Here is a 25024-nt window from a genome sequence, read left to right on the forward strand (position 1 = left end):
GGCAGCAGTGGTGGTCATGTAATGGAAATCCCCTCCCTATGTCCTGTTTTGGGGACACATTTAACGACGCCTTTCCTCCAGTTTCATCATGTTAATTTATCTGAGGCAGCCCCATGCCCCCCGCCCCCAACTCCCCTGGGCTTAAAAGATTCCCTAACAGCCTGACCGAAAAACTCTGAATTTAGGCTTGCTTCCTCTCCCGGCATGGGGAGTCCTTCAGAACCAGACCAACGCGGAGGGAGCACCACGTTACACTTGGGTTTCATTCTCTTGTCAGATGCGGTCACCTCAGGAAAATGGAAAAGGATATGTGTTATAGCGCCGCCCTGGTGGGAGGCTGTGTTGACTACCACGGAGTTGATATAGCTGTTTGTTTTGCCACTTTCCAGTTCCCTATTTTAGACTCTGTTGTTGCTGTTGTCAGTCGTTCCAGTGTTTTGTTATTTATGGATTTTCACTCCATTTCACTTTGGCAGGAGATTTACCCAACTGAAAGTTGCGTCTTTCCATTATTAATGTCTGAGTGGAGCGGCGAACCATCCTGTCGATAATTAATCGACAAGGAGGCCACGTTCCTGGCAGACGAATTTAAAACACACCCCCCGTGGCGGAGCATTAGCGCGGGAAATCGTAAATCCTCATTAAGGACTCTGCTGAACACGGCCCCGACCCCGGGCCCTTCCGAGGAGCCTGCCGGGTGGCACTGCGCGTCGATCACGAGGCGAGCGGCTCACCGGGGAATTCCCCGACCAAGCGGGCGGCCCGAACCCATGCGCATCTTGTTCGACATGCGTCCAAAATCAATCAAATAATCCGACGCAGATCCTGATCGCAGGAGAGTATGAACAAGCTTGTTTGTCTCAGGTGGGGAGGGGGGGGGGCTCTGCTTTGCTGAGGGTTGTGCCATCTTCCAAAGAGCACAAGAATACCCCCCAGGCACGCCTACACACTTACACTTTTATTTATCTTTGTTTTATTTCTATCTGCAAATAATGATTTAGAAATTTTTGACCATGTAGTCATGCCTTTGTCGGGGGGGGGGGTATGGGGGTGGACGCGATGGACAGGAGCTCACGGAGTTAGTGATAGATGTGTCTCAGAAATAAAGCAGCTATTGCATCCCTTTGAAAATAAAGGAGAGAGGTGAACGATTGACGCGTGTGCAGCAGCCGGTCGCATTGCAGGTGTTTCCTTGTTCGCATGGGTGAACTTGTGTCTTATACCACAGGGCTCGGGAGAAGCCCCTGTCCTTTCATCACACTCCTGCTGCAGCCCCTTGTTGTATGCTATATTTTGCCATATATATACATTCGGAGAGTCTGTTCTGGTCATTTTCTACTACCTCACCCGCCGGGTTATAGGGCACTTCTCTAACCCGTTTTCCTCAGTGGAGTAGCCCAGAAAGCCAGTGAGCAAAAAGGAGGCCTTATTGCACAGTCGGGAGGTTGTTGGTTCAATTCCTAGAAAGAGCCTTGGCATGGGCATGGAACCTCCGACTGATCCAGCTGTATGTATGATTAGGTATGGTAATCCTGCTTGGGTAGTAACTGCCATGGCGGTGGGGTTGTCCATTCTGTCCCGGTTGGGCTCTCACCATGGGCCCTCCTGTTCCCCTGACCCCACGGCTCTCTCCCCAGAGGGTGTGTGTGAGATCTGGCTCACCAGTGAGGACACGGGCGCCTACGGGAAGGACATCGGCACAGACCTGCCCTCGCTGCTCTGGAGGATGGTGGAGGTGATCCCCGAGGGCGCCATGTTGCGGTTGGGCATGACCAACCCGCCTTACATCCTGGAGCACCTGGAGGTGAGATGGGCTACCGCTGGTACTAGCATGTGCACCCCTGACCCGCCCGCGGCTTTAACTACACTGCAGACCGGTGCACCTTGCCGCTGTCTGGCTCCACTCTGTGAACTAACTTTCCAATCTATTTAACGTTTACCGCTGCGGTGTTTTGTGTTCTGGGCGTTTCTTGCACACCGTCTATCTTGAGAACAGAACCAATTCGGATGATCATTGCTGCTGTTGACGGGATGGAATTCCTTAATTATGCCGCTAGTGGGAACAGGGACAGACTCGGGCACTAGCCCCTGCCCCTGTGCCCGGCGGGGCCCGGAGGGTGTTCCTGGGAAGACGGCACGGCTGGCGCTGTTGATCCAGGGACGTCGACGGCTGCCTCCTTGTCCAGAGTCGCGTGCGGAGGGTGCATCCATAATGCCAGGAGGACTCGTCTCATTTGCTCAGGGTTAATTGAGGTTGTAATTCTGTCCCCATATGTATAGGTTAGTTTTATGCTCTGAAACATTCAAATTAAAAGCTGAGGAAGCTTTTCTTTTGTAGGGGGAGGAAAAAACAATTAAGCACTAATTAGAGACATGTGGCAGTGAGCGTTTAATGCTATTTTCTGCAGCAATTCAGAAGACGCTAATAAACCCTCTTCTCTGCCGCGGCTTTCTGCTTGCTTCCTGTAGGGGGAGCTAACCATATCGATTAATCTCCTCTCGTAAGGTTACGTGCTGCTGCAGGGTTCTTAGTCCAAAAAGAGTCGTTCTGCAAGGTTTCCGGGGCGAAATTCTGAACCTGGGGCAAGGGGGGGGGGGGGACGGGTATGATTTGATATCTGGTGTTGGAAATTGCATCAGCCGATGCTGTAAAATCAAGTGAAATGCCTGGGATTTGGGGGTGGGGTCCCTCTGCAGACTCCGTCCCGCTTCCCCTGTCTGACAGGTCTGCAAAATGACATCCCTCCCATTGGTGATTGGAACTGTTAGGTCCCGATTTCATCTCCTGGGAATTTTACGTTTTGGCAATTTTCTGATTACTTGCCACTGTGACAGTTTTGCTCCGGGTATCTTAACAAAGCTTTTCGCGGCTTCTTCAAGCCCATTCCCTACCAACTAACAATCACACGACCACCATGGCCTCTCTGTAGCCACATAAACTTTCTGGGACAGAAGGCACTGGATTCCGCTCCCACGAAGGGCCCGTCGCTCTCTAGTACACCCAGACCGCGCCGCGGGTGATTAGAGGTTCCCTCTGCTGCTTGCTTAGTGACATTTCTCAGTGGCTGTCAGGCTGGGGAGGGAACTTCGGATCAGGGAGTCTGACGGCGCCACCCGGTTGGAAAGCCGTCGAGGGCGTAATGAGCTGGAACACCGGGCCGCTCCGGTCTGGAAAACGCTGATGATCTAATTAGTTTTCTAATTGGCGGACGGACGGCACCTCCCGGCGTCCAGTGCTTCCTTGGTGGAGTGGCCTATGAGGAGAAGGAGTCATTGTACGTCGTACAGCATATTCACGAAGCTTTTCCTTGTAGGCAGCGGCTGGAGGTCGAGCCTGAACCAGTTGTCGTGACGATAGTTTGAAGTTCTTCAACGTGATTTTGCAGTCAGGCGTATTAGGACCTATGAAGTGTTTCGGCTTGCGAAGGAGACTTTGAAAGGTTCTCTTGAATATGCTGCCTAGCTAGTCCTGCTCGATATCACATCATGATTATATGGCGCAATAAACAGCAGAGCTTTAGTGGATGGACAAAACATTTATCCAGACACCATCTTCTCAGTACTATACTGACATTTACTTACTTGGTAAACAGATTAATAGTATGCCTAAAATTTTTAATGAGAGGTGTATTGTGGGGTCCAGAAGGTGGTATTCTGTATAAATTCAGCATGTCCTTATATTTATCAAATGTGGCCATTGGTGCATGTCACATGCTAGTGTTTTGCATGGAAGCGATAAGCACTGAAATGGTGGTGAAGAAAGGGACAGATCAGCAGCCACAACGTCTGTACAAAGAGGATACATTGTGGATCAACAAGGTAAGAAGAGGTCGGTGGTGTGGCGATACTTTAAGCAGTTTAAAGTCCTACATAAGGATAAGCATAAGGACAAACATAAGGATATGGCAGATTTATACAGATCACTAACCTAGCGATTATTGCACATGTACCATATAATCTTGATGTGATTGTGCAGCTGTTCTAAGTCTGTTTAGAACATTTGAAAGCCCATATCTAACACAATCTCAGCTGCCTTCCATCACCCACATGAAGGTGGGAGGATCTTGTGTGGCGGTATGACGGGATCTCCGTCTTCCTGGGATCAGCCCAGCTGCCTCATGGGGTCGTCTGTCTCCAACCCTGGTCCTCAAACCCATCCCCTACTGTGTACCTAAGACCCCACTCCTGTTTTGTCATTCTGTTTTTTGTGAGTTTCTGCTCTCTGCGGATGCTTGGCCAGACTGTACATCTGAGGGTGCTTTAGAGACATATTCCATTTGTTATGTTTAGTTAACGGGGTCAGCCAGCATCCCTGAAGCAGCTGAGGTTAAGGGTCTTTCTCCAAGGTCCTAATGGTGATATAATTACTTTGCTGACCATGGGATTTGAACCCATGACCTTCTGAACACAGTCACAGATCGGTAAACCCCAGAACTGTACATTGCTGATTTATTATTCTCATTTTATTTAAAGTATTTATTTGATTAGGAATCAAGTGTTTGTACTCTGTGTTGGGTACATGTCTGTGCATGTCTGTCTTTGTGGGGGGGGTTTATCCCCTGCTTTCATTTGCCTTGATTGTTGCCTTGAGGTTGCTGGGACGCCCAGCCACCCACTCGAGGTGTGGGAGATGAGTGCTCGACCCCTTGGGGGAGGTGGCCCGTAGCTCTCCTGGGGGTGAAGTGCCCCTTCATTGGAGAGCAGGCACTGGTGAGCGGGTAAAGGGGGGCCAAGGGGGAGCTAATGAAATGTTGTGCTAGACGAGCTGAGCATCTCATAAATGGGCACCATCAGGCGGCCCTGGGGACAGGCATGGCAAGGAGAGCCGAGAGCGGGGATGAGGACCCCAGATCTACTGTGCATTCTAAAGTGGCCTTCCCCATTCAGTTGTGGGACGATGCCGATGGCATCACTTCTGGGCTTTTAAAAGTTATTAAAAATGTTTATTATATATTTATTTTGAGTTTCCTTGTTCTTGCTGGAACCTGGTGCCCCGCCCACCATCTCCAACCTTTAATCTGGAAAGGTGGAGATCTGAAAAACCTCACAGTCCAGTCAATTATCCCCGAGGCCTTGGGGGGTGGTTTCTGCAATTTGTATTTCAGGCTCTGACTGCTAATTTCTCGTAGAACACAGACCACTTTCATATTAATGAATCCCCCGGGACGCTTTGCCCATTATGGGCTTAAGCTACCATTGTGAGGACACTGGCAGGACTGGATGGGGAGTGAAGCGCACGTCCTTTTGTTTGTATGTGAATCACAGCTCCCCCCCCCCCCCCCCCCCCCCCCAACGGCCTGAAGAGTCATCTACGCACCGAACAGCAGCATGGTGGAACGGGGCAGACAGTGAAGAGGCACCGATTAATGACTCTCTGCTCTCTGAAAAACTCCATGGCCTGAAGCTCCTGCATATTTACACAGGGGGACTCCCGCTTAGAAGCTCCCGGACGTTACACAGGGGGACACCCATGCAGAGGCCCCTGCATGTTACACAGGGGGGTTCCCACACACAGGCACTCCCGCACATTACACCGGGTCTCCCGCACATTACACCGGGTCTCCCGCACATTACACCGGGTCTCCCGCACATTACACCGGGTCTCCCGCACGGCAGCTCCCGCACATTACACCGGGTCTCCCGCACGTTACACACAGGCACTCCCGCATGTTACACACGGGCCTCCCGCACCGCAGCTCCCGCACATTACACCGGGTCTCCTGCATGTTACACACGGGGGCCCCGGCACCTTGCATATGACTTTTACCTGAAGTAAAAAATACCTTTATTGTCATGCCGACAATTCACATGAAACTAAATAACGTTCCTCCTGGGCTCCACAATACAGCATTCATGACAGGACAGAGATCACAGTGCTAAAGAAAGTTCGTGGGGTAATTTGCATAGTGCATATTAATACTTTAAGGGGAAGGGTAAGAGAGGGAAGACTGCTACCTATCTGTGTATCATAACATAGCATAATACATAGCATAACATAGACTGGTTAGCAGACAGGAAACAGCGAGTAGTTATTAGAGGCACAATGTCACAGTGGGCTTGCGTTAATAGTGGGGTACCGCAGGGTTCAATTTTAGGACCACTATTGTTCCTAATTTACATTAATGATATTGACACCAATACGTACAGTAAACTGGTTATATTTGCAGACGACACCAAGGTGGGTGGTGTAGCAGATTCTGATCTAGCAGCAGAGGGGCTACAACGGGATCTGCATTTAATTAGCGACTGGGCTGATACCTGGCAGATAAAATTTAACATGGATAAATGTAAGGTAATCCATGCAGGGAGCAGAAATATAAAGTACACATATTTTATGGGTTCCACAGAAATTGATTACGAAAAAGACCTCGGTTTGTGTGTTGATGCTTCCTTGTCCCACTCTCGCCAATGTGGGGAAGCAATAAAAAAAGGCCAATAGGATGTTGGGTTACATCTCTAGGTGTGTGGAGTTTAAGTCAAGGGAGGTGATGCTACGATTATATAATTCCTTGGTAAGACCCCACCTAGAATATTGTGTGCAAATTTGGTCACCATACCTTAAGAAGGACATTGCTGCCATGGAAAGGGTGCAACGTAGGGCGAGGAGAATGATTCCTGGTCTTAGAGGAATGTCTTATGAGGAGAGGTTAACTGAGCTGTACCTATTTAGCCTCGTGCAAAGGTGACCAAGGGGGGACATGGTCCAAGCGTATAAGATTCTAACAGGTCTGGATGCTGTTCAGCCAAATGGCTATTTCAGTATTAGTTTAAATACTCAGCCATAAGTGAAAATTAGCAGGAGAATAATTAAAATTAATTTGAGGAAGCACTTCTTTACACAGCGTGTAGTTAGAGTATGGAATAGTCCTCCTGTTAGTGTAGCGCAAGCTAAAACCCTGGGTTCCTTTAACTCAGAGCTAGTGAATATTTTAACAACTCTGAGCTATTAGTTAAGTTCTCCCCAAATGAGCTTGATGGGCCGAATGGCCTCTCGTTTGTAAAAGTTCTTATAGATAGCATAACACAAACATATTTCACATTAGGCAATGAACAGGCCCTGTACATGACAGTGGGAAGTGAGAGCATGGAAGTACTATGCCTGCAATGGGCTGTCACCCCATGTAGGGTTCCCTGCTTTTGCCCATAGCCTCCAGGATAGACTCCGGACCCCCCTTCACCCTGAATAGGATGAGCGGTTACAGAAAATGGAGAGACGGAAGTACTATGCATGCTGAAAGTGGCAGTGCTGCCGATATAAACAGGGTTTTTCAGTAGTTCAGCTCAAAGCTTAAACCACACTGAGCTTTCAGGCTTGCATTCGGCGAAGTTTGAATTGACCTGCACCTTTCCCACGGTGACACGTTTGGGACAAGGTCCAGACTCACGCAGGGGTCATCACTGCTGCCCCCCAGGCACTGCCAGATCGATGAGAAACATGAGGGGCACCACCCAGTGCCTGTGTGTCCTCCACATTGGCAAACCCCCCCCCCCCCCCCCAAGTTATCTTTCCCTACTCCCACTTTTACAGCAGTCTATGAATCATGTGTTATCTGGGGGGTTTAGCATGATATGAATTATATGTTATTTGCGACTTTAGCATGTATAAGAATTATATGCTAGATAGGCCTCTAGCATGTATATGAATTATATGCTAGCTAGGGATTTAGCATATACATAAATTTATATATTAGGTGGGGCTTTAGTGTGTTCATGAATTATATACTCTTTGGTTTGAGGATTACCATGTTTTGGAGAAAGCCTGCCATCTAATCAGGGTTCAGTCCCTACTTCAGATCTTTCCACAAACGTGACCATCTTATCTCGAGTAGCCTGCAGGAGGACTGTTAAGCAGTTCAGATTTCTCCCACAGGAACCAGATATCTGCCCCCCCCCCTCCCCAACCATCCTAGCTTCATGTAGCAAAAATAAGGCACAAATCGGTTGGACTCGAGTCTGGGCCTTGTGGAACGCCGCTCCAGGGAGGCACCCAGAAATCCTGTCCACAGCCTTGTACCACTAGCTAGCAGGGAGACTTAGGATGTTCCAGCGCTTATTCTGTCTTAAAAGGGCAAAGATCTGATTGTAATGGCGGCAGTGGCGCTATAGTCAGATGTGTTTGCTGTTGTGCCATGCAATGGACCGTCATGCATGTTATGGAGAGGAAGACTTGCTCCTCGCCCTCAAGGAAGGGTGGAGGTTTTGTTTCCTGATTTTCTCCTGAATAAAAAAAAGATGTTTTCAGAGCTGGAGGTTTTTATATATATATAAACATTGTGGGCATTAATGGAAATTGGAACTAAACCCAGTGGTCGGCACTTGCGGCTTGTAGCACAGGCAAATGAGGGTCCCAGTTCACATTCATTTATGCCAGTAAAGAATGTCATTTTAATGGATTAATTATCCTCTGCAGCATAAAGTAAGAGCAGGTTTTATTATAGAAAGGGAGCTAACTGTTCAGCAGTCGGGGTCTAATCAGATAATAAACGGACCCTGGGGCGTCCGCAGACTTCTCTGCTCGTGACTGCGATACTCGACTCCGATGTTCCATTAAAAATGAGGTTTGATTGCGGTCGCTCCAGACTCATGGCCCAGTTTGCGTTTGAAGTGCAGCTGATTTGCAGAGATCCTAAAGGGGTAAATTGTGCTGTAGTCTAGGGGAAACCTAGCCTTAAAATAGCAGCGCTGGTTGGTGTGATGTACTGTATTCCATTGTGATGAATATACCATTAGTAGCAAAGCACTGTGGGAAGCTTGAGGAGGACCTTGATTTTAGAAAATGCAATAAAGATGAATGATTGGATACCTATCAGTGTGCATAAAGAGCAGAGTTTGCAGCAATAAATAGTAGCGGGTTTTTCCCAATGTCCTGGGATGCCCATGGCATAGAGTCTATGAATGCTAATAGAAGGCCAAGCTAATGCCGAGGCGTCCTGATCATCCGCATCCGCTAAGGGCGGTTTCTTCCAGAATGATCTGGGGAGGTGGAGGGATAAGGGGAAGTCCCTCACCAGGTATCCCTGCTAGCCGAGCCTGCGTTCTGGGGGCCACACAGAGGTGCGCGGAATGGCAGTGTTTCATTCCCTGTAGCTGTGGGAACACTGGGAATACCGGGAAACCTCCCAGTGTCTCAGCCAGACCGCTGGGTGCTTTTGCCCTTCATGTCCTGAAAATGTAGCTGCCTTCAATTCCCGGGCCGAGCCATGTGGGATTTCCCCGTCTGGCCCCGTCCTTTCTCCCCCGCTATTGTACAGCTCCTGGCTGGGATCGCCGTTTTCCGTTTAAATATCACGACATGTGACGGCTGTTAATTTCTGGCAGTCACCGTGTTTTTGCAGGCGCGCGAAGCCAAAACGCGCCGCGTCGGGTCCAACGAAAACAGTAATTATCGCAGAAACACAGATTCACTGGCCTGTTGGGGAATGCATACGAATTCATTGTATTCCAAACTGGAGGTATGACATATAAATTCAACCGGTGAAATATTTTCCTATTTTGAAATCTCTCATAATTGCTCTGTCCTTCAGTGACACCCAAGTGTCTGGCCTGGCGTTTTTCATTCTGTCCGTCACGCGTCTGTTTGTTATCGGGCTCTGCTGGACGTCCCTCTGCCGTCTCACTTTGGTGTTTTTACGAGTGGGTGGCAGGACGGGCTGTTAATCTCTTGCCGCGTGAATTGATGGCCATCGTGTAACTTGACATTATTTCAGAACTTAATCACAAACAAACTCAGGCCCGCTCTCGATGTTAGCTGGTTGTCCCCTAACGTTAATTTAAATTAACTTTGGCTTTCGGCTCCTTGAAGGTGAGTAGTTTATTATATTTCCATCCAGCACATTGTTTTAGGGGATTCCTTCTCCATATTTCGCTTCATCATAAAATTAGGTTTTAATTGCCTTAGTTTAATAACACATTAACAACAAAAATGACTCCTTTTCTGTGACACTTTTGGAAGGTATATATCTGTTCCATTTATTTTTCAGTAAAAGTGACTATATCAGTCTGCTTAGCAAAAACTGTTAGCTGACCACTGTAGTTGAGACACTTTCGGTCAAATTGTTGGAAATTACTTTTTTGTGCGACATGGGATGCGCAGATCCGTGACACACCTACACGTGTGAAGAACCCTCACATGTAGTAGACATGTGTATCTAAATAAGCATCTTGGCTTTGGGTGGAATCCCCTCCTAGCTACTTCCTGTTGTAATATGTTCTCTGTGATGTCACTTCCTGAGTGCAAGATGCTGCTTTGAGATGGATTACTGTGTCCCTGAGCTGTGTAGCATGTCTGGGCTTGACTGGGGACTGCTGCTCCACTCTGACACTATAAGCCAGGGCCAGTTTGACCCCCCACCCCCTCCTCCACCAATTACAGTCCTCTGGATGGTTATTTTAAAATCGGGAGCCCATATTGTCTTCATTTAATGAGTTCCCTGCACACATTACCATAGCTAAGTAAAAGACTTGCTTTACGGAGTAAATAAGATGGATATTAAACACAGCGCAGCTCCAGGGCGAGATGCGAGCCAATCAGATAGTGTTGTTAACACGGGTTGTTTAATTATAAGTTGTTTAATTAACAAGTCCGCATTCTTTTCATATCTCAAACTATAATCAGATGTCGAACGCAATTTCTGTCTTCGGTAGGAAATTAAAGTTGTTTTTTTTCGCTGTTTTATATTCAAAATAGTCCCCACACCCCGCCAATCCATACTGACGATTTTAAAAAATAAAAATTTTAATTCCTCTCACCTGTCACTCAGCCACGTCTTGCCTGTGATATGACATCAGGTCACGTGTCTTGTGTCTGTCTCTGTCCCCTAGAACTTCTGTAGGGGGGGGGTGCGGCATCTGGACACCCCATGACGGGACTTGGTGACTTATCCAGACTCCCAATCAGCCGGCATTCTTCAGGCTAATTAATTCCTTTAATTTGGATGTTCTGCCATGTAACCCCCCCCCCCCCCCCACTGTGAGGCGAGATGCGGGCGGGGGGGTTACGGTGAGGGGTGCACAATAGAATGTAATTGTGAAGACGGACTGTAATCAGCAGCTTTCAGAGGGCCGGTTTGCGCCCCCTTCGATGGTGGGTACCATATGGTTAATGACGCGAGCCGTCGAGGACCCACAGTAGCTGGGGGCTCCTGATTTCAGCCCCCCCACCTGCTACTGTCTCTCCTCAGGAGTCACACTCATTTCAGTCTGTTTTTCTTTCTGTGTGTTTATTTTTTCCCCCCCAAACCCTGACTCGGCACCCACACCGGGTCTGAGTCCTGCTGTAGAACAGACCGGCATCTGGGTCCGCAGCGCAGGCTCGTGTGAGACTGGCTCCCCAGGGTCGGGGCCATGCCAGTGCGCTGCAAGGGGTTGGGTTCGAAGCCCAGCCAGCGGGCTGTGAAGAGTTTGAGGTGTCTAAGGTGTCGTCAGTTTGTCACCGTGTAGAAATCCGGTCTAATCATCACCGGACTTTGGTAGTTGAGTGATTGTTTTTAATGGGTGGCGGGAGGTTGTTGGGTCTGTGGCTGTCCTCTAGGCAGGCCTAAGCTCCACCCCCCCCCCCCCCCCCCCCGGCGCCTCGAGAGGACTTTGACTTCTCGACACATGTAATTGTTCTGTTTGTTGGGAATTCAGCTGCAGCCTGCTGATCTTTCGAAAAATGTCATGTGACTCCTGGGTTTTGCGAGCGGTTCTCCCAGCTGTTTTAAACACTCTGTTTTTCTGGGCGGTCTCGTCGTTGGTTGGGGGGGGGGGTTGGCACCATGCCATGATGTCCTATTGCTTTGGAAGAAATGTCACCGGTCTTTTCCTTAAAAAAAAAAAAAGGTTAACTTCTCCCTGGTGTCCTCCCCTGTGACAGCATGCAGGCCGGCGGGCGTGGGCGTCTGTGTACACCAGTAACCCCGAACCCTCAGGACATCCACCCAACTCCATTACAGAAATTCACGCCCTCATACCTCGTCACAGCCTGCAAGGAGGTGAAGAGGGCAGCTCTGCGGACGTCCCCGACCAGCAGAAACAAACACCAGAACAGCCACTCAGTCTTTCTCATTCTGCGATTTTAGCTACCGTTTGAATTGTGTGTGTTTTTTTTATGATAATTTGTTTAGGTTCAGTTACACTGAGTTGCACTTACAGGGGGCTGGCGGTTGGGGAAGGGGGGGGGATTCTTCTTCCAGATGTGAAGGGAACTCCATGTAGGGATATCTATTCTCCACCAGGGCAGATGTTTATGCCCTCCAGTTATATTACAAAAGGTTAAAATGACTTGCAGGTGTGGCCTGGCAGAGTACACCCCCATCAGCTCTTTGAGGAACTGTAACCCTCGCCTCCATTCCTCCCCCCCCCCCCCCCCCCCAACAGGAGATGGCGAAGATCCTGAGCCACCCACGGGTGTACGCCTTCCTCCATGTGCCCGTGCAGTCGGCCTCCGACAGCGTCCTCATGGACATGAAGCGGGAGTACTGCATCGCAGACTTCCGCCGCGTCGTTGACTTCCTCGCAGAAAGGTGAGTCCTTTGGGTGGAGGCGGGGGGGGGGCGGGTTCTGTCAGTCCTCAGCACCCCTGTATTCCATCCCAGGAAGCCTGATTCCCCGGTTTCCGTGTCCCCGTTTGACCCTCGTCCTCTGTCCATCTCTGCTTTGTCTTCTCCATCTTGCTAGGATGGAGTTTATTGTTTTTGGGAACCCCACTCAAAAACTCACTTTGCCCCTGTTCTCCCCCAACAAACAAAATAAATAGCTAGCGGGAGGAGGCAGATGATCGTAGCTATATAGCTGGTTAGCAGAACTTGCTGCTTCAACATCGCTGGGATAAGCGAAACGTTTCTACAGTTTCCCTCTGTTTTACTAGGTCTTGCTGTTTCCTGATTTTTTGCCCCCTGGTGGCTGTGAGGCCACCTCCATTCCTGAAGTGCCTGAAATGGGGCCACTCGTGAGCAGGCTCTGCAGTAGCTAGGCGGGCCCCGGGGCCCAGGTCCCTGGTGGGAGCGGTGGTACTTTAATTGCGCCCGTTACATGTCGAGCTGTTAGCTGCATGTCTGTGACAGTGACGATGATGGGATGGCGCAGGTCTGCTCGTCAGCGGAAAATGCGCACTGCCTTTCGCGGGAGCCGGGCGACTTTCGCGCTGAAGGTGTGGATTACGTGCCGGGTGTTGACATTTCACAAATGCCAGCCTCTCCGAGGCGCGGCAAGCGGCTGTCTGTGGTTCCGGAGCGTCTCTGTCGAAGGTGAACTCTGACGCTTAGAAGGCCCATCTGAGCTGGTTTGCGGAACATTCCAGAGAAGACCTTGGCGACAGTAAAGTGGTGTGTTCTCTCAGTGTCAACTTCTCGTGCATCGTTCATGTGTATCAGCCACTTGTAGCATGCCATAGTGTGGCCTTCTCACATGTCGGCACCTGATACTCCCCCTCCCGGCAAAGGCCTGCCCCTCCGACTGCTGTTATACATGGGGGGGAAGCATATGGAAATACCTGGAGATACCTAAGCTGACTGGGGTGATGGTGAAGCACAAGTGGTGTACGGCATGCTTGGAATCGCCTGGGGTGTTTTCTGGCTCTGGTGAATGCGTCTGGGGAGGCTTATTGTCGTTATGGGATGTTGACAGCTGCTTTGCATTATGGGTAATGCCTTTATTTCCTTAGCTTTAATTTGAGGGCTTATAAATAAGGAAGGGTATATGGTGCGCGTATGTCAAGCTGCGGGCTCATGTGGCAGGGGGGCCAGCCCATGTCTGCCCCCGACAGTGTTTGTCTTAGGATGTGATGAACAGGCTGGCCCCCTCCCTGACAGGAAACGTCGAGCGGGAGGTGGCGACTGGCCGCGACCCCGGGGCCAGCCCAGTCCTGCTGATGGCAGATTGGCGGCCAGTGTTCTGCACTAGCAGCTGGCAGAGGGGATTTGAGGAGAACCTGATTGAGACCTTCAGGGGAATAGACACACCCTCCTGTGATGTTATTCTAAGCGGTGTGGGCTGGCGCGTGGCAGCGGGCGGCCGGCCAGGTACCATGCCTGAACTCGCCTGACCCTTATAATGCCCCGCCCCCCACATCCCCCTCCCACTTAAAACAAAAGCGATCCGAGATGCCTTTTTCAAAACAACAGCTGTTTTTGAGAGTAGGTGGGGGGGCCGGCAGGAGTGAGCGAGAGTGTGCCCCTTGGGTAGGGGTGTTGGACGCTGTGGATCAGGGGTGGAGGGTAAGGGGGCACTGGGGAGGGGGCCTCCCAGCGCAGTCTGGACCCCTGCAATCAACCTTGGGGTGATTTGGCAGCCTCCGAGGATTGAGCGTGTTCGGCAGAGTGCCAGAGACCTCAGTCAGGGCATGGCACGCCGTCACCCTGGCGCGGAGCCAATACGGCTAGTCTGCGGTTTCGTTAGCGACGACTTGTTGTGGATACAGTCTCTAGTTTGGACGCCCCTTCAGTGTGACAGTGTGCATTTGCTGACTGCTCAGATATGCAACTTCACCTTCAAAATAAAGCCATGCAGGGAATAATGCTCCTTCTTGGCAGATCACCGTAACCTACTTTTAAACAGTAAAATGTGCTTTTGTTTCATTCCATTTGGACTCTGGCCAGTAATATCGCTGTACTGTTCCCACTTGGTGTTTTCCTGTTATTTACACTTGTTAGCAGCGATCAACTGCGAATCAATTACATTTAACACAGAAAATGTGAAACAACTTTGGACGGAATGAAACATTCTGTGAAAGAATCACAATTTTGAGTGTTTTTTGGGTGGGACGGTGGGTGATGAGCTGAGGGAGTTTTGGTGAAATTATCCAGCCATGGACACTATCCAGAACCAGTTTCCTTGTTACAGGGTCTTACAGAGTTTAATGTAGGAGAGACGGCATCTGAAGCTGTGTGGATAGGAACCCAGGGCATCACCATTAGACAGGCAGGCAGATTTAGACAGACACAGGCAGGCAGGCAGACAGACAGGCAGCGAGACATGCAGGCGGACAGAAAAGCAGGCAGGGAGACACAGGCAGGCAGACAGGTAGGCAGACAAACAGACACAAAAAGGCAGACAGGGATACATAGAGACACAAATAGGCAGGCAGGCAGACAAACACAGACAGGTCAAGGCAGGCAGATAGTCAGGTAGGCCAATGCAGACAGATAGACGGACATACAGGCTAGCAGGCAGAGCAAGGCAGGCAGGCAGGCTGACAACCTGACAGACAGACAGACATACAGGTGCAGGCACACAAAAGTGATATGGTAAAAATATACTGTATTAAAATATCATTATAAAAGCTATGAGTTATAATTATTTGGACTGATATGAGTCGTCCAGGAAGTAAGATGTTGTCACACACTGTGCCTCCTGCTCCTTGTTCTAAAACAGTAAAGCACCACGACCACTTCCATTTTCTGTTTTGCGGTGCAGACCTGTGATTGGATCATTAACCGCAGGGGCCACACAAGAGCCGGCGGGCTGCAGCCCTCTGCGCAGACACCCGTGCGAGCCTGTCAGGTTTCGCTCTGCTGCCAGTGCTGCCTGAATGCTTATGAGTCACCCGGATGGATTCGAGCATCTTGTGTGTGATGGGTGCTTTGACTGCCTGGTGTTCATGACTTCCGTGTATTTATGGAGCTGGGCTCCCTTTCAGACGGGGCTTTGCACGCGTGACACCTATGCTCCGCCCCGCCGCTGTTGTTTTCGGCGCCGGGTTTTGGGTTTCGTAAGAGGCGGAGAGTTCTGGAGGACACGTCTGACGGGCCTCTGTTTGGGATGGGGGGGGGGGGGGACGGGACAGCATTCAAGCTCCCCTTGACGTGCTCCTGACTCATTGATAGGTCGGTGCCCCCCCTGGGCTGTTTCCCAGCATGTTCAGCGTTCCAGGTGTTTTGAACAGGACACACACCCCCGCCAATCCCACACATTTCCGGACCGCCCAGACATCAGCTGTTTGAGCACATGTGGAACTTCCCTGCCTCCAATTCAGACCCTGCTTGCACGAATCCCCCCCCCCCACCACACACGCACAAATCTGAAGCTGCAGTCTTGGGGGCGTTGGGGAATCATCACTCCGCAGTCTATACCCCCCACTTCAGACCATGTAGGTAAAATGGTCACTCCCATCAAACTGCCCCGCCCACCCCTCCCCGCAACGTGGTCACATGCTCGGTATGATGACAGATGGCCTCCACACGTAGTGAAGGTTCTAGAAACATCTCTGCAGCATTAACTTTCATCACACTGCCCACTCAAGGCATGTTAGTGTGCCGAAAGGTGACAAACAGGCAGCATTAAATAATGCATCCCTGGTTTGCTTATCAGAGTGACCTCCGCTTTGCGAGATCTGCAAAATGTGGTTTTTGGGTCTTTAGCCTTTGCATCAAGGTCAAATCTACACATCTGTGTGGCTCAGAAGTCTAAGCCTCTGTGTCGGTGTTCGGAAGGTCTCTGGTTCAAACCCCGGCCTCAGCAGAATAGTCGCATGATCAAGACTCTTAACCCCCAGTTCCAGGGGCACTGTCTGTTGGCTGACCCTGGGCTGTGACCCCCCTCCCCACCAGGCTCTCACCAGTAAAAGTGTCAGTGTATCTCAATGGGGGAGTATGATGGGATAGGCGAAAAAGAGAATTTTCCCATGGGGATGAATGAAATATTGCTATTATATTCCTTTATATCCTATATCTGCAGCAACCGATGGATTGTGGTATCAGGCACATTACTGGAAGGGGTGTTATTATGGTAAAAAAAAAAACACAGAGTGGGTTGTAAACCTCCCACCCCCCCAACCATTCATTAACATGTTCGCAAAAGCAGGGATGGGAGAGAAAAGCAGAGGTGTTACTCACCGTGTGTTAAACTGATCCTCCCCGATAGCCCGGCCACCTGCCGCCCTCGTGCCCTGCTCGGGCCTCTGGGACGGCCCAGGAACTCGGTCTGAGAGCCGGCTAATCAGAGGCGTGACGCCTTCACTCATGCTGACTATGAGTGAACAAGGGGAACTTGTTACTTGGCATTCAAGTAAAAATGTTCAAGTAAAAGTTCTTGGATTTTTATTTGAAGTCAGATGTCTGGAACAATTTTCAATAACCAAACAGCATTTCAAGAACTTCAGTGAATTAACAATCACTTTCGATATAGATATCGATATATAACAAAAATGGAAACGTAATCGGGGAACTGGGTGCCTGGAGTTGGCATGTGGGGGCGGGGGGGTCATTTAACAATTACTCAGTGTCAGATGGGGGGTGGAGCAGCTGATGAGGCTGCCCATTCTCCTCACCTATACCACAATGCCAGCTGTATAGGACTGAGGCCCCCTCCCCATCAAGTCTCTTCTCTTGACACCTTGTGATGCATTATCTCATGAATGACTGTTTTATAGATCAAACACACAGTGATATATATATTTTTTATTTGTTTTGTTAACATGAAGGTTCTGGAAGCAGCATAAAATTTTTGCCACCTACACATTGGGAATGCGGTCACGTTTAAGTATACGCCGACTGCGTTTGCGTTACGGTCAATATCGCGCTATCGGATGCCTCTGGCTTGTTCGTATCAGCAGTCCGCGGTCTGGGTACAGCAGATGGCTTGACGTGAGCTGGCTTGTCTTACTGGATTCTCTTTCCTACATGCAGGGCTAGTGTCTCCCCTCTTTTATGGGACAGTCTCCTGATGTTTTACCCTGCTTTACGAGTAACATGGATGGACACCATGAGAAGGATTGACCTGTTTGCTCCATTATTCTACGATAAAATGTTTTGTCATGGAATGATGAAAGGGTTGGGGCATTTAGATCAGGGGTGTCAAAGACCTGGGGGGTCGGAACCCTGCACATTTTTGGGTTCCCCCTCATTTAACACACCTGATCCAGCTACTCGCACCTGCTTGTGCTAATTACCTCACAAATCTTAAGCTGAATCATTTTCGGTGGAAAAGGGAAAGAACTAAACTACACAGGGCTCTGGCCCCCGAGGACAGAACTTTGACACCCCTGCCCCAGATGAATTCATAATCAGCCTTTTAATGGCTTATTGATACAGTTTTCGAAAAGACCTTAATGAAAATAAAATAATTCCTCAAAAAGCTTATTTTATTTATCATATTGGTGTTGTGGGGATGTCGCTCGGCTGCGAAAAGTTATTAAATCATGTTGATGAGCACAGGACAGTCATTCATCCCTGTGTTTGAAGTTGGGGGGGGGGGCTCCTTTGTCACCTTTCTGACGTGTCACCGTACCGCGCCGACATTTAATCACGCCTGATCAGGAACATTGGAACGGCGCTGATCGCCTCCCCTTCGCGTGATTCCCAGTCGGGCGGCGAGACTCGTCGTCACACGCCACGCGTTTAATACCTCGCATGTGAGTGCGGCTGTAGAGCTTTAGGGAAAAGGCTTTGAAAAGCACATATATGAATCAGGGCCCCTTCCTGAAAAACTCTTTGATTTTTGCACCAGTTAAAGCTCTGATGTTTAGGTGGCAGTCAGGTTTAAATGTTAAATTAGTTTAATAAGTGGTTAGGTTTCCTGACTCTGTATTTTGCATTTAAGAAATTAAGGATCTTCACACTGTACTTAAACTCTTTATTATGTAACAAATTATATAGCAGATAGACTCCAGAGATCTAATGATGTAGTCTGTATTTAGGAAGTGTCTTAATATTTGAAAATGTCTCGTTACCAGTAAAACATTTCAGAATAAATGGCAGGGATTGTGTGGCATTGTCAGTGTGTTAAAATTAAGCCAATGTTATTTCCTCCCTATTAGATTTTAACTTCATGTCATTAGCTCAACAGTAGAATTGATTTAGAGTTGTGATACCGGCCTTGCTGGATAACAGGAGCCTCCGTATCGCCTCTGTTGCTCGCTCGTATTTTTTTTAAATCTCACACTGCTTGTTTCCTAGTAAATTCTGTTCACGTCTCCAGCTTGACCTTTATGGCGGCTCTGCCAGCAATCTCTGGGGCGTTCACTGTTCAACGGCACCTTATGCGTCTGCAAAGTCCTGTAATGCGGGCCATGGAATCGAATAGAGGTACTTCATTCACCCACAGTGGGGCTACCTTCGCATGATCCATCTTACGCTAGGAGAGACACAGACACAAATGAACACACACTGGGCCACGTGAGGTGGCAGACAGGGTCCCTGGAGCAGTTGGGGTTAAGAGTCTTGTAATAATATTATTCTAACGGGCATGGGGTTTGAACCCATAACCTTCTGGGAAGGGCACAGATCCCAAACCATGCTGAGTCCTCCCCACAATGTCAGCTCCTTCTGACAGGATCATGTCACCGGGTTTTCAGTTCCAATTTCTTTGATAGACTGACAAATATTTAGTGTTGGAGGTAAATATTTAGTGTTGGAGCAGTAATATGATTAATCTCCCACCTTCAGGATCTGAACTCATAACCTTCCACACAGGGGCTTGGATCCATAATGGTCTGAGTTCTGTAATGCACCCTCCTAGTGGCTGTCAGAAGGCTGATGAAGGCCAGTATGTGACTTCCGAATGAATCCGAAGTGGATTCATTGTGGCAGTTTTCAGTACCAACTTTCCATAACTGCAGCAGCTCGATAACCGCAGGGTGCTCGCTTCATTGTCAAGCGACCGCAACCGGATCCGGCCGACCGCCGTGGCCTGAACGTTTCTGTAACGTCTCTCCTGTTTTCATATCTCGGATGGATCACCGTCTCTGGTTACAGTTTCGGTCCGAACACAAAGCCGACCGAGGCTGCCGTCACCTGCCTGTAATCAGCACCCACTGAGCCCGGCCCCCAATCCCCCCACCCCCACCACCATGTCTCGGGCTTCTGTCTGTTTCAGTACCTTTTTTGTCTTGGAGACGGTTACAGCTGCCGGGAGCTCAGAGGATCGGCTTGAAAGGCCTGTTTCTGCTCCTACGCAGTCGGAGTCGAACGGCGGGCTGGCGGGCGGGCAGACGCGCCTCGTTAGGCAAACCCACGGCTTCTCCCTGACCTACATTCTACCTCAGGCTTTTAGTCTCCGCCCCTATTTAACGGGCTGGGAGCTTTCAGCCTGAAAAGGATCCGAGTTTCTGAGAGTAAACACTGCAAGGATGCCCCCTTCCCCCACCAGCTGGGGGTCCCTTTGAGGGCCTTTCGTCTGATAAGAGCGGCCGGGGGGGCATGCCAAAAAAGCGAGGGGGGGGGGGGTGGGTGGTCTCTAAATGGCCAGCATAACCAACCTCCCTTCCCTCATCCCCGGTGGCCAATGGATGTGGCCCAAACTCAGTCGGTGTCTTTTTTTATTTTATTAATTTTTTTTTTAAAACAAAAGCCCTTTTCTGTGAGCAGCTGGTTCAGAGCAGAGTCTGCTTCAGACAGAAGCCGAGGACACCGCTAGGGGAAGTGCTCGCGTCCTGCTTTTTATGACATGTAAATGTGCCGATTTCACCCCACAGAGAAGGACCCCAGGCATACATTTGATGAGTGGTGGGAGGCAAGGGTAGAGATTTGGGGCGTGACAGAAATTAGCGACTATGCACCTGCCTTGAGTGTTTATCAGTCATAAGAGCTTCACTTTATGGTCCACACTCACCATAGTCTGGCTGTTTCGGTACAACAGAGAAGTCTGTGCGGCTTGGAATGGTTCCATAATTTGTTTTTTTTTTATTTATTTTATTTTATGGGTTTCTTTCTGGTGGTAAGATGTGGAGATAAGCCCCCGGCAAGCCTTTTGTTACAACTAAACCAGGGAAACCCGGAATAAACCCAAAGTCAGGAAAACTGAGATTGATGAGTCATTTCCAGGTTGCTGGATGTGGATCTGCAGGGCTCCATGTTCAAGAACATCGGGGTCTGGGGTTTGGAATGGAGTGGTGGTCGGGGAGGTCACTCGCCCGGCACCGTATCGGTCACATGAATGACTCTGTTCGTCCCCCTTTCCTCTCAGTGTCTCGTATCCCTACTGCCTTAAAAATGGAATAATAGGTTAAAGTCACATAATAAAGGTAGATAACACTTGGCAGAATAAAATAGCTTCCTAAGTGAAGTGGGGGCCTAGAGCAGGCATGTTTCCCAAGCGGATTCATTGTGGCAGATTGGATGCTGCATTTTGGGTACAGATTTTCCTGCTTGTTTGGGTAACTTTATTTTGGGCTCATTTTGTGAGTTTTGGTAGTTTTTTCGATTGTTTTTGCCGTTCCTTAGGAACCAAAGTCTCTGTGTTTGTGTGAATAAGGAAGAACTGTGAGTGTAAAAAAAAAAAAAAAAAGATGAAATATCTCATTGGTCCAGGGGGTTAAGCGTGAGGAAGAGCTTGTAGCTATTGATTTCAGTTTTAGCCCGTTTAGAAGGGGTGAAGGGTCCAAGCCTTTGACAATAAGTTGCGATCAGGTCTGGGGGGGGGGCATGGATTGCGTAAAACTGTGGTTCATATTTTGATGTCATTACATTTTAACATTTGCTAAACAGTAATTTTGGGGGGGGGGGGGGTCTGCTGTCCAACACAATTCTGCCGACCCCACTCGAGTAACCCCAAGTGGCAAGAGCTGAGACGTCTCATCTCCATGGCAACGAAGACCACCCCTCCCAAAATTCTCAGTATCTCGGTCAGAAGTGTCATGTTATCCACTCCCTCCATGCTGGATTAGAGCGATTTCAGTTGATGGCGCCCTTAGATAAGACTGCCGTGTGCGTGTGGTAACGTGGCAGCAGTGCCGTCCTTCTCCCAGGCAGTGGCGTTGGTGAGCACGTTCAGTGTCTTGAGGAATTCATTAAAGATGGTGCTGGGTGAGATAATGATCTGCTAATTCAGCTCTGAATTCATTAACCCTACCCTCATACATAATTCCTGTCTTAAAAGATTATTGTTTTATTAAAATCGTTAATTTGCTTAACTCCGCGCAGATAGACTTTTGTGATCAATTAAAATCATATGAGAATATGCTTTATAAAATCAAACGTGAGCAGATTCTCTTATATGAAGTTCTGTGTGTGTGGGGGGGGAGTATCAAAATTTAGAGAAGGTGGGGGCAATAGAAGATTCCTGTATGGCCTCTGGGCCCTGCCATGACTCCCCACCATGTCCCCCTGCCATGACTCCCCGCCATGTCCCCCTGCCATGACTCCCCACCATGTCCCCCTGCCAAGACTCCCCACCATGTCCCCCTGCCAAGACTCCCCACCATGTCCCCCTGCCAAGACTCCCCACCATGTCCCCCTGCCATGACTCCCCACCATGACTCCCCACCATGTCCCCCTGCCATGACTCCCCGCCATGTCCCCCTGCCATGACTCCCCACCATGTCCCCCTGCCATGACTCCCCACAATGACTCCCCACCATGTCCCCCTGCCATGACTCCCCACCATGTCCCCCTGCCATGACTCCCCACCATGTTCCCCTGCCATGACTCCCCACCATGTCCCTCTGCCAAGACTCCCCACCATGTCCCCCTGCCATGACTCCCCACCATGACTCCCCACCATGTCCCCCTGCCATGACTCCCCACCATGTCCCCCTGCCATGACTCCCCACCACGTTCCCCTGCCATGACTCCCCACCATGTCCCTCTGCCATGACTCCCCACCATGTCCCCCTGCCCCTCCACATCCTCAGGCCCCCCTCGTCCTGCCCCTCTGTGTCCTCCTGTTACAGCCCCCCTCCATGTCCACGTTCCTGCGCCTATCCCGATGTCAGCCACGCAGCTTTTCTTTGGGGGAGGGGCCTGAAATGCATCGAAAGCGCTGTTTGCCCGCAGCAGTAGGCAGGCCTCGGAGGCGACCTCCTTGGGTCAGACAAGCAGTCGTAAACCTTCCGGAACATTCCATACACAGTGCTCGATTCTGATCCCGCCATAAACATGCTTATTTCTTTAAAATCGTTCCCTCTGTATAAAATTACTTGCTGGGTTTTGCTTTAATTTCACCCGGATCCTCGATAACAGCGGCAGACGCTCTGCTCGTGCCTTGACAGATCCGATTCTGCGGGCGCTCCTGAACTCATTAACACTTCAGCTGGCGTCTGTAAAAAAAGCTGGAAAAGATTTAACAGCCTGAATTATTATTACAGATGGTTGAGTCGCTGGTTAAAAAAATAAGAAATAATAACCACAAAAATCAGAACAATAAATTTTGTGATATGGGTGGTCGCCTAGGAACAAGGGTTCAGGAACTGAGGCTATGCGAGTTTTATTGAATGTAGTTAATTTGGTGTTTGATATTTAATAGTATATAATGGCTGTTCGCTGTGGGAGCATGTTTTTCACCATATCCATCCTGTTACCATCACTTAAAAGGGAAATATGTAATTTCCATGATTATTACCCTTCAAACACCCGAAGACCCCCCCCCCCCACCACTACCAGATGAAATCTCTTCTTTTTTGATGAAGACATTGGTACTGTTTAGCTACCTGTGGGTCTATGTAGTCTGTGGTTCTCCTTCAAAAACTGAAGGTCCAAACTCTGTGATGTCCGGCAGCCTTTCCGGATCAGCCAGCTGCCTCTAAGCCGCGTGTGGAGGCTGTGCGGTTCCTCACAGTGGCTCTCAGCTCCTGAATGTACCCGCACTGTGTATCCTGGCATTGAGGTAAAGGCCTGCCTTCCTCCCCTCAAGCAGTGCTGGATCACTCGGATGTGGGGCACGGGGTACAGGCCCGCCTTCCTCCCCCCGGGCCAGGTTGGATCAGTCGGATGTGGGGCGGGGGGCACAGGCCTGCCTTCCTCCCCCCAGATTGGATCACTCGGATGTGAGGCAGACGGTACAGGCCTGCCTTCCTCCCCCCAGGCCAGGTTGGATCACTCGGATGTCAGGCAGACGGTACAGGCCTGCCTTCCTCCCCCCAGGCCAGGTTGGATCAGTCGGATGTGGGGCAGGGGGCACAGGCCTGCCTTCCTCCCCCCAGATTGGATCACTCGGATGTAAGGCAGACGGTACAGGCCTGCCTTCCTCCCCCCAGGCCAGGTTGGATCAGTCAGATGTGGGGCGGGGGGCACAGGCCTGCCTTCCTCCCCCCAGATTGGATCACTCGGATGTGAGGCAGATGGTACAGGCCTGCCTTCCTCCCCCCAGGCCAGGTTGGATCAGTCGGATGTGGGGCGGGGGGCACAGGCCTGCCTTCCTCCCCCCAGGCCAGGTTGGATCAGTCGGATGTGGGGCGGGGGGCACAGGCCTGCCTTCCTCCCCCCAGATTGAATCACTCGGATGTGAGGCAGACGGTACAGGCCTGCCTTCCTCCCCCCAGGCCAGGTTGGATCACTCACATATGGGGTAGGGGGCACAGGCCTGCCTTCCTCCCCCCAGATTGGATCACTCGGATGTGAGGCAGACGGTACAGGCCTGCCTTCCTCCCCCCAGATTGGATCACTCGGATGTGAGGCAGACGGTACAGGCCTGCCTTCCTCCCCCCAGATTGGATCACTCGGATGTGAGGCAGACGGCACAGGCCTGCCTTCCTCCCCCTAGGCCAGGCTGGATCGCTCAGATGTGGGGCGGGGGGTACAGGCCTGCCTTCCTCCCCAAAGCTGTGCTGGATCACCATGGCATCCTCCTGTGTTCCTCTTGAGGTTGAGCGGCTTGGTTTCCTGCTCTCATTCTCTCCCTTCCCTAGAGCAGAGCACCATACCGTCACCCCTGTTACACTTTGCCTACCGTTTCTGTTCGTGAGACAGACACATGTGCAGGTGAAAGCAAGCTTGGAGGTCACAGCGCGGGGTCAGCAAGCATGCGGCACCCCTGGAGCAATTAGGGGTTAAGGGCCTTACCCAAAGGCCCACAAACATGCGACTTCTGCAAAGTCCAGGACCCCCAGGACTCTGTGTTCGAAAGGTCGCCGGTTCGAATCCCAGGGTTTGCAGAGTGACGTCATAATTGGGTGCCTGAACCAGACCCTTAACCCCCAGTGGGTTTGGGGACCAACTGACCCTGATTTCTCAAAAAAATACGTCACTTAAATAAAATCTACTTCTAGATAAATGGAAAAATGTAACAAGAATCTGTGCCTTACTATATAACCCCACAGGAGGCGTGAGCGGGGTGGGGCTTGGTCTCCAGGACGGTGCTGCTGGGATGCCCCCCCTTACTAGGACTCGGGTCA

General features: G+C 50.1%; 1 protein-coding gene across 1 annotated transcript in view; it reads left to right on the forward strand.

The window, feature by feature from the left end:
* The window catches only part of LOC125748852 (threonylcarbamoyladenosine tRNA methylthiotransferase-like), a 143112-nt gene that overhangs the window by 94513 nt on the left and 23575 nt on the right, over window positions 1-25024 (forward strand). The window contains exons 9-10 of the mRNA XM_049025510.1: window positions 1638-1804; window positions 12358-12503. Coding sequence (XP_048881467.1) covers window positions 1638-1804; window positions 12358-12503 — 313 coding nt within the window. The remainder of the gene's footprint in view (window positions 1-1637; window positions 1805-12357; window positions 12504-25024) is intronic.

This window comes from Brienomyrus brachyistius, chromosome 9 (genome assembly GCF_023856365.1).
Source record: "Brienomyrus brachyistius isolate T26 chromosome 9, BBRACH_0.4, whole genome shotgun sequence".
NCBI classification, from domain to species: domain Eukaryota; kingdom Metazoa; phylum Chordata; class Actinopteri; order Osteoglossiformes; family Mormyridae; genus Brienomyrus; species Brienomyrus brachyistius.